At 55.5% G+C, this 13,499-nt stretch overlaps 3 protein-coding genes across 3 annotated transcripts in view; 2 read left to right on the top strand and 1 right to left on the bottom strand.

The window, feature by feature from the left end:
- The first annotated feature begins 31 nt into the window (after positions 1–31).
- Positions 32–4,043, top strand: CCDC103 (coiled-coil domain containing 103). Its single transcript, XM_035893987.1, is given in 5 exon segments — positions 32–88; positions 258–438; positions 1,335–1,350; positions 1,736–1,982; positions 3,573–4,043. Coding segments are annotated over 5 exon segments (972 nt in total).
- A 2,466-nt stretch (positions 4,044–6,509) lies between these two features.
- Positions 6,510–7,754, top strand: FAM187A (family with sequence similarity 187 member A). The gene has a single exon (XM_009638509.1). The coding sequence runs from the start codon at positions 6,510–6,512 to the stop codon at positions 7,752–7,754; it is 1,245 nt and encodes a 414-aa protein (XP_009636804.1).
- A 2,939-nt stretch (positions 7,755–10,693) lies between these two features.
- LOC104126003 (glial fibrillary acidic protein) overlaps positions 10,694–13,499 on the bottom strand; it is a 5,908-nt gene continuing 3,102 nt past the window's right edge. Inside the window, 6 exon segments of the mRNA XM_009638508.2 lie at positions 10,694–10,754; positions 11,102–11,187; positions 11,683–11,726; positions 11,941–12,161; positions 12,374–12,499; positions 13,406–13,499. The exon segment at positions 13,406–13,499 is cut by the window's right edge and continues 29 nt beyond it. Coding sequence (XP_009636803.2) covers positions 10,713–10,754; positions 11,102–11,187; positions 11,683–11,726; positions 11,941–12,161; positions 12,374–12,499; positions 13,406–13,499 — 613 coding nt within the window. The 3' untranslated portion in view covers positions 10,694–10,712.

The following is a 13,499-nucleotide window of genomic DNA, read 5'->3' as shown; positions in this document are numbered from 1 at the left end:
GGTGATGCAGAAGAGAATGATGTGTGTCCCTATGCATGTTTGTGCTCCCAAACCTGCCACCACTTTGTTCAAGGTGGTTTGGGAGCAGGTTTGTGGCCTGGGGATGGCAGGGATGCTCCGCAGAGGCAGGGCGGGGCACTCCCAATGCCCACCAAAGTCCTGGATCCACCTATGGACCCATCTGGGGATGTTGATCTCCACAGACAGATCTGTGGGTGGATCCAGGATTTTGACCAACCCGTGGTAGACTTAAACAGGTCTGGATCAAATTCCATTCACGGCCTCATCTCCACCTACATTCAGTCTTGCCATCTGATCCCTGAAAGGCAGGAAAACACTTCAAAATGGTGTTTTCTCCCCCAACCTTCTTGCCAGTCCCTATAAAAGGATTCCTGAGTGCTTTTAAGCTGCTTCATCAGTGTGTTGGTAACGGTAGAAGTAATCTGAGGGAGGTAACGGAGCAGCTTCTCTGTGGGTGCAGCATCTTCACTTGCATATCCCACACTGACACAGGAGCAGAGACCCGGACCCCTTCAAAGATCTTCTGCCCAGTACTGGGAGGACTAACTGCAGGGATTCATCCCACGGGATGAGAGGAGCCACATGAGCCACTGAGTTCGGGCTGCTGTAGTTAGCTGCAGATATCAGCGTAATAATTCAAATGAATCCACAAAAATGTACCCGCCCAGTGCACTGCAAGCTGCTGGGGGGGAGCCACAGTGCTCAGTGGCGGTGCAGCCTGCGGGGAAATTCTTGCCTTGTTGGTCCCAACAATTGGATCAACACCAAGTGTGTGAGGAGGATGTCTGCCAGCTGCCCCATGCAATACCTTCTCTTTTCCTCTGACCCCCCTCTGATAGTTTGTGATCTCATTTGAATCCTGATCTTGTTTGATAGAGTCACAGGATGGTTTGGGTGGGAAGGGACCGTGAAAGATCATCCAGGCCATCCCCTGCCATGGGCAGGGACATCTGTCACTGGATCAGGTTGCTCAGAGCCCCGTCCAACCTGGCCTTGAATGCTTCTGATGACAGGGCAGGCACAACTTCTCCGGACAACCTCTGCCAGTGTCTCACCACCCTCATCGTAAAACATTTCTTCCTCATGTCCAATTCAAACCTGCCCTCTGTCAGTTAAAAACCATTAGGCCGCCTGTCCTATCATTATGGGCCCTGGTAAAAAGTCACTATGGGCCCTGGTAAAAAGTCCCCATCTCTCTTACCAGCCCCCTCTAAGCACGGAACGGCCACAACCCGGTCTCCCCAGAGCCTTCTCCTCTCCAGGCTGAACAACCCAGACCCCCTCAGCCTTTCTCCACAGCACAGCTGTCCCAGCCCTCAGACCATTTCTGTGGCCTCCTCTGGCCCCACTCCAGCAGGTCCGTGCCTGGCTGGTGCTGGGGACCCCAGACGGGACGCAGGGCTCCAATGGGGTCTCCCCAGAGCAAAGCAGAGGGGGAGCATCCTGTCCCTCACCCTGCTGGCCACGCTGCTCTTTAGGCAGCCCAGGAGCCAGTTGGGCTTTCTGGGCTGTGGGCACACATTGCCAGCTCATGTTCTATTCTTCATCCACCAGTACCCCCAAGCCTTTCTTTACAGGGCTGCTCTCAGTTCATCCATCCATGCTCCAGCCTGTGCTGATGTTGGGGATTGCCCCAACCCAGGTGCAGGACCTCACGCTTGGCCTGGCTCAACCTCAGGAGGTTCACATGGCCCTGCTCCTCCAGCCTGTCCAGGTCCCTCTGGATGATACATATGGCCCAAACTCAGAAACTCCCTCAGAGAAGAAGCTCAAAGCCTCAAGGTATTTGGTCTTGCTAAGTATCCCATCCCCTTCTTGTTGCCTGCAGGAACATCGTGCTGGCATCACACCTGAAGCCGCTAGAGAAAAAGGACAAGGTGGGTAAGAGGAGGAACGTGCTGTGGAATCCCTGTGCAGCCCACGCCAAGGCCCCCCAAACCAGTGACATGGAAATACCCCAGGTGAGGGAGATGCTTGCCGGGACTTTGTCCACATCTAAAAATTACTCCAGAATAGTTTGGGTATTATTTTAAAATGCAAGAGTTATTCAGAAATATCTCTACATGCGAGCAAGCCCTCCAAGTCCCCAGGAACATTGGTGTTTAGATAAGTGCAGTGTTCGGTCTTGGCCCCTACTTTGTGTCTGGTAAGAGCTTGCACCAGCTGCTTCAAGAAGAGTCTGCTTCAACCCTGTGAGAATCTAAGACCAGCTGCACAGCCTTGCACCGGAGCTCCCAATGCCCTGCCTTTGAGGATGGCCAGTAATGGATTCTTGGGGAAGAGTGCCCTCCCTTAATGCACTCTTCCAGCTGGCTGCCGTTTAGCGACCAAGAGCCAGGGTTGTGCATCTGGATCACCATGTTTCATAGCCCCAGACCCGCAGATCTTCTGTGAACGTAGCCAGTTCTTGTTCACCCCACGGTTTAATTATGCAGGACCTGGAAAAGTGCTATTTTGTTTTAAACCTGCTGCCCGATAAATTCACTGGGCGGCCCTTAGTTCTTCAATTGTGGGAAATAGTGACTAAACATTTTCTATCCAAGTCATTTGTGATTTGAGTGACATCTGTCCTGCCCCTCCAGGGGACTTTGCCCATGCTGGAGCATCCTGGTCACTGGACGTGTAGCCAGGGATGTTTCCCATGGATGTTTCTGATGGATACTTTGACACTGAGTTTAAATTGTCTGTTTATTATGAGATCCATTTGCAACTATTCTAGGCAGCTTTGTATTTGTTTGGACTGAGCAATGATCTCCCCGGAGCAAATTCAGTTCCTAATCCCGTTAGTGCTTGGGCTCTGATTTACAGGGCTTCTCCATGTTATGTTTAGACACAGCTTGATGTTGCTGTGCCTTGTTCTTGCTATCCGTATAAAAGCCTAAACATTTTAATCCCCCTTCATCTGTGCATCGGTTAAGTCGGCGGCGATGAGTTCAGCACTTCAATTACATATTGTATAAAACAGGATTTCCTTTTATCTGGAGATGCCACATGGAGCTTGGTGCTCTCTTTTAGTGCAAGCTCTGTCACAGACTGTACGAATACGGTATGTTATGAGACACTGTTGGGGCCACCTGCATATTTTCTGGGGCTTAGGTCTCCTATCTTTTATCTCCTCACCCCTTTGATTTGCCTCATGGTGCTCAAGATGGAGCAGAGGTTTTCACTGAGCTACCCCTGTCCCCAGGAGATCCCTTCCCCAGCAGTGATGGTGGATCCAGACTGGGCAGTGTGTCTGGTTGTGGTTAGGGTTGAGGTTACTCCACTACTGGTCTGTGTTCATCCATGCTGGGCTTCATATCTCATCTGTTCTTCCATTATTTTCCCCTGAAGTTCTCTGGTTTCTGTGGGGCTTGAGGAACCTGATATTTCTTTGTCTTTCTCTATGTTTTGCCACCTCACAAGCTTTATGCAGCCCTTTGTGCTCTCAGAGCCTGTATTTAAAACATCTCAGCCACCCACAGGTTGATCGGGATGGGGGGGAAGGAGGAGGATAAAAGTCTTCAAGTGGGAACAAAACAAAAGGAACTGGTAATTATTTTTTCCTTCAGGAACTGGATCAACTGCCCAGAACCTCTGCCGAATTTTACAGAGATTGGCGCAGATGCTTAAAAAGTGGAAAAGAAAAATACCAGCTTTTGCTTGAACTTGGAGGGAAGGCCTTGGGCAGAATCTTTCAGGCTGATTTGGGCTTTGGCCTCCTGGGTGAATTCCTTACAGTACTGGCAGAGCACGTCTGTCATGAAGACAGAGCTACCATCCTTCAGATCTTACAGAGCCTTTCGGGCACCAAGCGCTTCGGGTTAAACATGGATCTTCTGAGCGAGTCAGAGAAGGAGAGCAGCAGGGATTTGTTTAGGAAGCTGCGGAGCATGAGCAGGGATGATTGGACCGAGGGCCACCCCAGTGGCCCAGTGAGCCACGAAGCAGAGAGGGAAGCCCACGTCATGGACACCAGCCTGCAAAAGGAAGCTGAGGAAAGGATAGTGATGGAGCTGATGAAATATTACCAGGTCAACTGAAGCAGCAGAAGCACGAGGGTCATGCAGAAACAGCATGCAAAAGAGGCTCAAAGCTTGACTTTGACATCACTGCGCAAGATGGCTAAACCGGGTACTTCTGAAGCGTTGCTGGACATTCCTCTGTACCTGGGAGGCACCCAGAGCGATAGTTCTGCACAAATAAAGGTTAGTTACTAAGAGTTGTGATCTCTGGGGCAGGGTGTCCTCACAGAATGGCTCTGAGAGAATCTCTTAGATGAGGAGAACAAAAAAAGCCAAACCCCAAATAGTCCCTTCCCTTTTTCTTCTCTGTCCTTCGTCACTCAGGGGATTTAAGAAATGTAAGCAATGACACTTTGTGTTTAACCATGCAGGCGCAGAAGTTAGAGAGGGCTGATGGAGGTGGTGGTAATGCTGTGCAAGGTGGTGTATCTGGGACTATCCAACCAGCTGGTTTATTGTTATTCTAGTCCAACCAGCAGGGCATGGGGTTAACCTCAGAGATCCTGTCACCTCGTGGTCCTCTGATCTCAGACACTCTCTGATTTGCTGGAATTCCACATAAACTGAAATTTGGAAGGACCTGACGGGGCACAAACTGAAGCATAAGAGGTTCCAGCTGAACGTGAGGAAGAAGTTCTTTCCCTGGAGGGTGACTGAGCCCTGGCACAAGCTGCCCAGGGGGCGGTGGAGTCTCCTCCTCTGGAGATATTCAACCCCCACCTGGACGATGTCCTGTGCACCCCGCTCTGGGTGAGCCTGCTTGAGCAGTGGGGTTGGACTGGGTGATCTCCAGAGGTCCCTTCCAACCCCCGTCACTCCGCGATTCTGTGACTCTGTGATCAGCCCAACACAGAGACTCTCCAGGACTGCCTAATACTGTGTCTAAACTGAGTCTCACTTCTGTTTTGGCTGCTGACCAGAGAGGTCTTCCTGTGGCACAGGTCAGCACCTACCTCCCAAGCTCAGTTCTGGGCTGAGAGGATCCTCAGGCTTCTCCCAAGCGTGCTGAGGAGCCCAATGTACATTACAGTGCTCAGACTCCCTTGAATTCAGTTCAAAAACAACTGCCAGGTCCGTTTTGTTGCAAAACCCTGCTAGAGGAGCAAAAGGTAGAGTCACTCTGGCAGACTAGAACCGTCCCTCTCCCACACTCTCTGTAGAAACCACTAGGCCCCCAGTTGATTATCCTCTGAGGTCTGGCACTTGAATGTTGGGCTTTGTGGCATCTATCTCGGGGACATCTGTGTCCGTGCAACTACTTGTAGGTGCCATTCCTCTTGCCTTTGCCTAACACTTGCAAACCTGAGGACTAGAAGAAAACCGAGAGCTGAAATCTTAAAACAGGGAAGATCCCAGAGTTTCCCACAGTCAGGATGGAGGATGTTGATGCAGGAACTGCCCCAGCATGACAGTTACAGCTCTGGTGGGAACAGGCACGGTGCTTTCAGGAGTCCAGAGGCTCAGGCCTTGCGCTCACCTCCTATGTCAAGCACGGGAGCAGCCTGCTGCATCCCCATCACCTGGGGAAGGGCAAAATCCCCACAGTTTGGTGAGAAGAGTCAGGAGAAATGAAGTACAGGAGAGGTTGTTCGAACATTCATGGGAGGATGGGCTGTTAGACCAGCTGGGGTCAGTTTCCCAATCCATCAGCTCATGGTCTGATCCTAGTGTCTGCTCAAGAAGTGCCAAAAGCTGAGCTGAAGGTGTGGCCAGAGTCAGTGGGGAGCAAATAGCTCACCTTCACCGTGGGAGAGATGCATTTAAGGGCTCCAGGGCTGATTCCAGCATCAGCCCAGGCAAGGGTGATGTGAATGAAAAGCCTTGCTCAATCACTCGGAGAAGAGGAGTCTCAAACATTACCTGTGCCGAGGGGCTTCGGCGCACAAATCCTTGGAAAGCCAACAGGGAGGATGTAGAAGTCTAAATACCATGTTTGAAACCTCTTGTCCTGGACTATGGAGGTCAGCTGCCGTTGGAGGAGGGTCTTTTTTGGATTCGATGCTCTCAGAGGGATCGGAGCAATCCTTAATATTTACTGCACATGAGTCTTTCAAGAAGATGCTGGCAGTTCCCTCATTACCACCATGCTTCCCATCACTGCATCTCCCCTCTGCGGCTGTGCTGCACCAATGATCTGCCCGCTCGTTGTCCAGGGCGTGGGCAACACTCTGGAGTGGCTGGGAGAGAGGAGAGGTTCTAGAGTCCGTGTCCCAGGGGACAGCCTGCCCTGGGGCAGGACGGAGTGCCTCCCAGCAGATATTTGGCTGAGATGGGATATTTCAGCCACTGTTTGATCCCTGCTGTCAGCCACGTGCACTGCAGGTGGAGGATTATTTGTAAACCCCATCTTTGGGGAGCGAGCTGGTGTGTGCACCATCCCTGCCCCATGCTGGCACTGCTAACCCCACATGCCAGTTCCTGCTGTCCCTGCTGAGGACACGGTGGCTTGGTTGGTTCTGCTGACTGCAGAGAGCACCTGGCATGATGGTGTTGAAGCTGCCAGGAGCCACCGTTCTCCTCTGCCTGATAGATGTTCTCCACGCTTTTGCGATTGAAGAGAAAGGAGATGTGTTCAAGGGGATGGCTTGTCCCGCTTTCCTGATGTTTGACAACGTTGCTTACTTGGCTGACATGACCTTTGAGCTCCCTTGCAATTGCAAGCCTGAAGAGGTCTCCTCTGTGGTCTGGTACTTCCAGAAGAATATGGGCAGCCACAAAACCACAGTCCTGACGGACTTTTCTGGCACCCTGGTTGTCGACTCAGGCCATATCCACGCGGGCAGTGATGTGCTGAAGCGTTTCAGTATCCGGATGTTCAGTCTCATCGTCTTCCGAGCCCAGGTGACGGACTCGGGACACTACCTGTGCGGCACTAAGAAAGGGGACTTCTTTTATGGCTACGATGTGGATGTGCAGCCCACTGAGCACATCACAGTGGCTTTTGTGGACAGAGGCCAGCACATCCAGGATGACTACACGGGGAAGCTCTTTGGCCTCTTCACCACCTTCTGGGACTGGACTAGATGCGACCGCTGTGGGGTGAGAGGCGAGCAGCGGCGAATCGGGCTCTGCTACATACACAGTGCCCGGCTGCACCCTCGTTATCGTGCCGCTCTGCCCAACATCACGTCCTGTGGCTCAAATGCTGTCCCCATCCGTTTCCAGCGCCACAGGCGCATCCGGAGACCCGAGGTGGCCATCCGAAGCTGCCTGACCCCTTGCCTGAAGGAGGAGGTCCCCGAAGAAGGCGTGCAGGCCATCTCCAATGTCATTTCCAAGCTGGGCGAGAAGCCCTGGCTGCCCCGCGTCCCCACACAGTTTCACAAGCAGCCTATTGGAATTGACCTGATCATTGCATGCCCAGGAGCCCGGCCTGAGCATGCCGTGGCCTGGGACAAGGACTCTGTCCGGCTCTACCGCTCCCGCTACCTCATAGGTGTCAACAAGAGCATGCGGGTCTTCATTGACCACGGAAGCCACCTGCACATCCAGCGGGTCAAGGTGAACGATGCAGGCACCTACTTCTGCTGGCGGGAGGGCAAGATGGTGGCCGGCTTCCGTCTCAGTGTGGTATACCACCGCCGACGCAGGCGGAAGCTCAACGATCCCGAGATGATGTACGCCGTCAAGACCATTGGCATGAGCTACATCGTCATCAGCATCATCTTCATTGTCATCCACGTGTGCCGCTGCTGCTGGCGGGTGTTCAGGTGCCCTGCCAGGATATAGCATCCCCACCACGGCCCCAAGGGGTCGCTCTTACACCTCGCAGCGTTCCTGTTAGAAATTTCTAATATTCTGACTATCAGAAATCAATGTGACCAAACTCTGCCAGCACCTGCTCATCCTCCCCTTTGGGTCAAGAGCGTGATGGTGGGGACCAATGCGGAAAAATCCCTGAGCTGCGGCTTGGTACGGCTTGGTAGGGACAGGTGGGCATTTCACACCACCATAGCTTGTTCCTGGCTCTGCCACTGGCTTGCAGTAGGGTTCAAAGTTCAATATAGGCCTTTTCAAAAGAATACTTGGAGATGTTGCAAGATTTCCTGGCCAACCTCTACTTCTCGAGCAGCATCAGTGATTTATTAGAGCTGTTTTTCTGAGAGGCTGCTAAAAAGATCCACCAGACTATTTTAATCCAATTAATTCTTGCTTTTCTTACCCTTTTTTTTTTTTTTAAACTGTTTTTCACTGCTGAGAACTTCAAGTGCCAACATTTCAAAACGTTCAATGTTCTTTTGAGCTCCTTAGCTGGAACAAACCCTTTTTTTAAATCTTTCAGTTTTGAAGTGGAAAAAGACATTTCCAAATGAATCTGGTGGAATTCTTCAGAAAGTCCTCTGGTTTGGGTTTTTTTTTTTTCACTTGCCCATCTCGGCACAGACTTGTGAGTGATATTTATGCCTGGCAAACAATGTCCTCTGAAGATGATGGCTCCTCCGCAGGGTTTAGGTGGCCACTTGCTCGCTCCTCAGCGTAGAGCAGCACTTCCCCATGGAGCTCATCTCCATTCCTTTTTTCAAGGACGTGGCCTGGGGATCTCAGCTTTCCCAAGAGAAATATCACTGTCCCGGAGGCTGGGCAGCCTTGAGGGGCCCGGCAATGGTCAGGCACTTGAACCACATAGATGATGTGCAGGATCTCAAATCTACCATCACTCCTGCCAGCCACAGCCCATCCCAGGATTTTGGGGCTGAAGACCTCCAAGCAGATCCCTTCTTCCCCTGCTGGGATCTCTCCCACCCTGCTGCCTGTCTGCCAGCTCCAGGCAGGGGTTATGCCTGCACCCATCTCCCGTGTTGCCATCCCTTTCAGGTGTTGACCCATGGAGCATTGGCCATGCCTTGGGGTACAGCACGGAGCTTGCGTCCCCTGGCGAGTTTGTGCCTGGTTTGGGCTCCCGAAGGGGCTCACCGTCCCAGCTAACCCCAAATAACCCACGGCACTGTTTGTGGAGAGGCGGATTGCAGGCACGACTGTGGAAGCGCAGTGCTTGCGTTAGCTTTATTTCTCATCTCAAGCTGCCACAGGCGTTAGTGCATTAATTCAGTAGCGATGTGGGCTGCAAAGCTCCAGCCGGAGGCTGCTGGCAGGGGACCAAGCCCCCCAGGCCACCGCCATCCCACCCCAGATGCCAAACCTGGACAGCACCCAGGACTCCTCTTACAACACCTCCTGCCCCAGGAATGGCCTTTGTGGAGCCAGCAGCTGCAAAGCATGCTCAGCACCTGAGCCAGGGGACAGAGGGGATGAGGGGGATGGCAGCCAAGTGGCATGGCTCATCCCAAAGGGCTTATGGGGTACAAGCAGCACTGCTGGGTTCTTGATCTGATGTTAGGTGGCATCAGGGCAGGTTTTGCTTGTGGTCAGTAGCTAAATCAAAGGTGGGGACAGGGGCTGCAGGCAAGGACTGGGCTGGGCGATGACCCTGGGTGGGCCTGTGGCATGCGCTGGTCCAGGGGGAGCACAGGTCGGGGGACAGGGCCACATGGAGCACAGGGACAAGGGATTTCTTCCAGCCTCATCCTGAATGCCCGTGCGAGGGTGGGCTTGGGCTCCGCGCATGGCAGGGATTGTGCCAGGGCAGCCCCCAGTCCCTGTTCCCCCCCCGGCTCCTAGTGTGAGCCCGGGTGGGACAGGCAGGACGAGGATGGCTGCGTCTGTCCTCCCACCTCGCTCCTGCTCTGAGAGCACCCATGGGTGCCCAGACACCCTCCTCCTTTTCCTCCTCCTCCTCCTCTGCACTCCCCTTCTCTCCTTTTTCACCTGCATAGGTCCCCCCCAGGTGAGTGGCCAGGCACACAGCCGGGGGTCACCCCTCGCCAACAAGCCTCTTGGGACTGTTTTTCCCCACCACGGTGATGGCAACACCTTGGTGGCAGACATCCAGTGGGGGTCAGGACAGCCCAATGGCACTGTGCTAGGAGAAGTCCATGAGGCCACCTGGCCTGCTGTGCCCACCACTGCTCTGGCCCCACAAACCATCCTGGACACCCCAGCATCCCCAGGAACCCCTCGTTATTCCCCATTTCATCACCCCGTTACACCATCCCGACAGCACCCTGCCTCTTCATCCTCCCCTCCCTCCTGCCCATACCTCTTGCCTAAGCCCACCTGATGTTCACTGACAGGGAAATGTCCCTCACCAGCTGGTACCTCATCCACTGCAGCCCCCCCAAAGATGCTCAGGGCCTGGGTGCACAGGGGAGATTCGGGGTGGCCTCCCGGACCAGTGAGAAGGCAGCAAGGTGGGACACAGGGAGAGATGCTCTTGGCACCGTCGTCTTGTCCAACTGGTGCACAAAGATTGAAACAGGACAGACTCTCCCTGGAGGCTGGTGAGCTGCAGATCCAGGGCAAATGCAGGCACGGCCCTGAAAATGCCGCTCCCTCCATGCCATGGGAATGCGGCAGCATCCTGGTGGGGGAACTCGGCTCTGCCCAGTAGTGCTCACCCTCCCGGATATTGCCCGTTGGTGCGTTGCCAGCAGCCAGCCCTGAACAGGGTGTCTGTGGTCCCTGGAGTGATGTGGGAGAGGCGAGGGGTGGGCAGGAGGGAGATGCCTCCCGCCGAAGCACCCCTGGCTCCTCCCATGACCGGATCCTGGCCACGGGGCTCCCTTGCAGCATCAGACGGGACCTACGGAGCTACGGCTACAGGTGTGCAGCCGCTGCAGCTCACCCGCCCTACGCCACCTCCTTGTGCTCCTGCTTGGACTCCTTGATCACCTGGAGGCAGAGGGAGAGGGGCCATCACCCCGGGCTCGGGCTCTGCACCCCGGCTGTGCCTGCCTGGGTTCTGAACAAGCTTGGAGACAGGGACAGGGATGGGGATGCGGATGGGGACAGGGATGGTTTTCTCTATGAGCTGCCAGGCTCAGCTCCACCATGGTTCAGAGCCAGCTCATGCCATGCTCTCAGGACACTGCGATCACTGGCTCCCCGCCTGGGATGCTCCTGGGGCTGAAGGATGATGGCCCCAGATGCATGATGAGTGACCCCCACTTGGGGACATCGCATGGGGAGGCTGGGGTGCAGGGGGGGCAGCGTGGGTGAAACAGATGAGGACTTCCCACCTCTCCGTTTCTGGTCTCCACAGTTTTGACCACAATGCTCCTCTTCACATGGGCTTCTGGCATGGATTTAGTGTCCAGGCTGGTCTCTAGGGAACATGGGCAGGATAGGGGCGTGACCCAGTGCATGGGGTATGGCTCCTCCAGCCACACTCAAGTGGAGGGGCTCAAAGGGAAGAGGTTGTGCTGGAAAGCCCTAAACCATGGGAGACAGTGGCCCTGGGGACATGACCAGCTGCAGGGCTATGGTTGGCCTTGGGGATGCGGCTGGGGTTGGGACTGCAGCTGGGGACATGGTTGGCCTTGTGGATAAGGTTGGTACTGGGGAAATGGCAATGTGGTTTGTCCATCAGGGACATCATTGCCCTTGGGCACATACTTGGCTTTGGGGATGTGGCCATGGCATGTTCCTTACCCATCTTGGAGAACTCAGGAGTCCTTGAGATTTGGAAGGAAACTTCCCAGTCCCTCTGGATGGGTCAGGGATGGCCGAGACAGCTCCTCCTCCCATCGAGCACCCAGTAGCCACCCCTACTTGTGCCACCACCCCAGCCCCCCCACCCCACGTGTGGCCACGGCCTCACCTCGGATCTGCAGGTTGGAGAAGCTCTGCACAGGGATGGTGATCCTGCAGGAGCGATGGGGGATGTTGGGAAGAGCACGGGGGTCCTGCTGTCCCCCCTGCACACCACCTCAGCCCCACCCCGGGCTGGGGCGGGAGGGCTGGAGGATGGTCCCCATGCAGGTCAGACACCCCAGAGGGACCACAAGGACTTGGGGATGGTTTAGGACACGGCCGGGGAGAGGGAGAGGGCAGGATGGATTCCCCACTCTGCCATCACCTGCTCTCCTCGCCCTCCAGCAGCTTGCGGTACGTGGCAATTTCGATGTCGAGGGCCAGCTTGACGTTGAGCAGATCCTGGTACTCCTGCAGGTGCCGGGCCATCTGCTCCTTGAGGCTGCGGATGTCCTCCTCCAGCCTTACCACCGTGTCCTGGTAGCCAGCTGTCTCCAGGGCATAGCGTTCCTCCAGCTCCCGCAGCTGCCTCTCCAGGGACTCATTCTGGGGGGCCACAAGGGGAGGTGACACCCTCCATGGCCACGTTCTCCCAGGAGCTAGGGGCTCTCCACGGTGCCCGTCCACCTCTCACCCTTGGGGTCCAGCCATTCCCTCAGCATTTGGTGGTGGTCCCCACCGCTGAGGCAGGGAACCCTGTGGTGGTGGCAGCTCCCTGAGGCCGTGTCCACCCCTTGCATCCCACGGATGTCACCTACCGAACCCCGCAGAGCCTCCAGGTCGCAGGTGAGGGCCTGGAGCTGGCGCCGGTACTCGTTGGCCTCCTGCTTGGCCAGGCGCAGGGCTTCTGCATGCCGGGTGGCCGCATCTGTCAGGTCTGCAAACTGGTGAGGGGCACACGTGCCATGGGCTGGGACCGGGTGCCAGGGACACGTCCTGGTGGCACATGGCGTGCGGACATGACCCAGCCCTACTCCACAGGAGGGATGTGGCCCCAGTAGCACACGGCATGGAAAAACGTCCCTGCTACCGCAGGATGGTGGGAAGGTGCACATGGGACATGTCCCCAGGGCCATGTGTCCCTAGGAACATCCCCCTGTTCCCGTGGCAGGAGGGGGACGATGCACAGGGCATGCACACTTGGTGTGGCACTGGGGACACGTCCCTGTTCACACAGCAGGAAGGGGCAGATGGGACATCCCCAAAGGCACATGTCCCGGGCCACATCCCAGCTCCCGTAGGAGAGCTGTGGTCCCTGTGTTGTGGGGACACATCCACAGGAGCAACAGCACACATGGGACGTGCTCCCAATGGCACGTGGTGCTGGGGACACGTCCCAGCTCTCATGGGTGGAAGGGACAGTGCACGTGAGGCGCATGGCCAATGGCACGTGTCATGGAGGATGTCCCTGCTCTCCTCGGGTGGTGGGACAGTGGACATGGGACACATCCCTGACGCTAGGTGTTGCTGGGACATGTCCTTGCTTTGCAGGTGGGAGGGATGGTGCTGTGGGATGTCACAGGGGACACGTCCCTGCTCCTGTGGGACGGTTCACGTGGGCTGTGTCACTGTGAATACAACTCCTTAGGGACTGTGCCTACATGACTGACCCCTGGGGACACGTCCCTGCTTCCCCCGAGGACCCAACCAGGACATGGGACATGAGTGGGGACGCCAAACCCCACGCACCACCACCAAGCAGAGCCACCCAACCCCAGCCCTGAGAAAGTGACATCCTGGGAGGGGACAGCCAGGCCACCCAACCATTGGGTGGCTGGCTCCCACCGCACCTTGGACTTGTACCACTCCTCGGTCTCCTGGACGTTGCTGGTGGCCATGGCCTCATACTGGCTGCGGATGTCACGCAGGGCGGCCGTCAGGTCC

This window comes from Egretta garzetta, unplaced genomic scaffold, assembly GCF_000687185.1.
Source record: "Egretta garzetta isolate BGI_Z169 unplaced genomic scaffold, ASM68718v1 scaffold745, whole genome shotgun sequence".
In the NCBI taxonomy this organism is placed as follows: Eukaryota; Metazoa; Chordata; class Aves; order Pelecaniformes; family Ardeidae; genus Egretta; species Egretta garzetta.
This window is presented reverse-complemented; position numbering and strand designations above follow the sequence as displayed.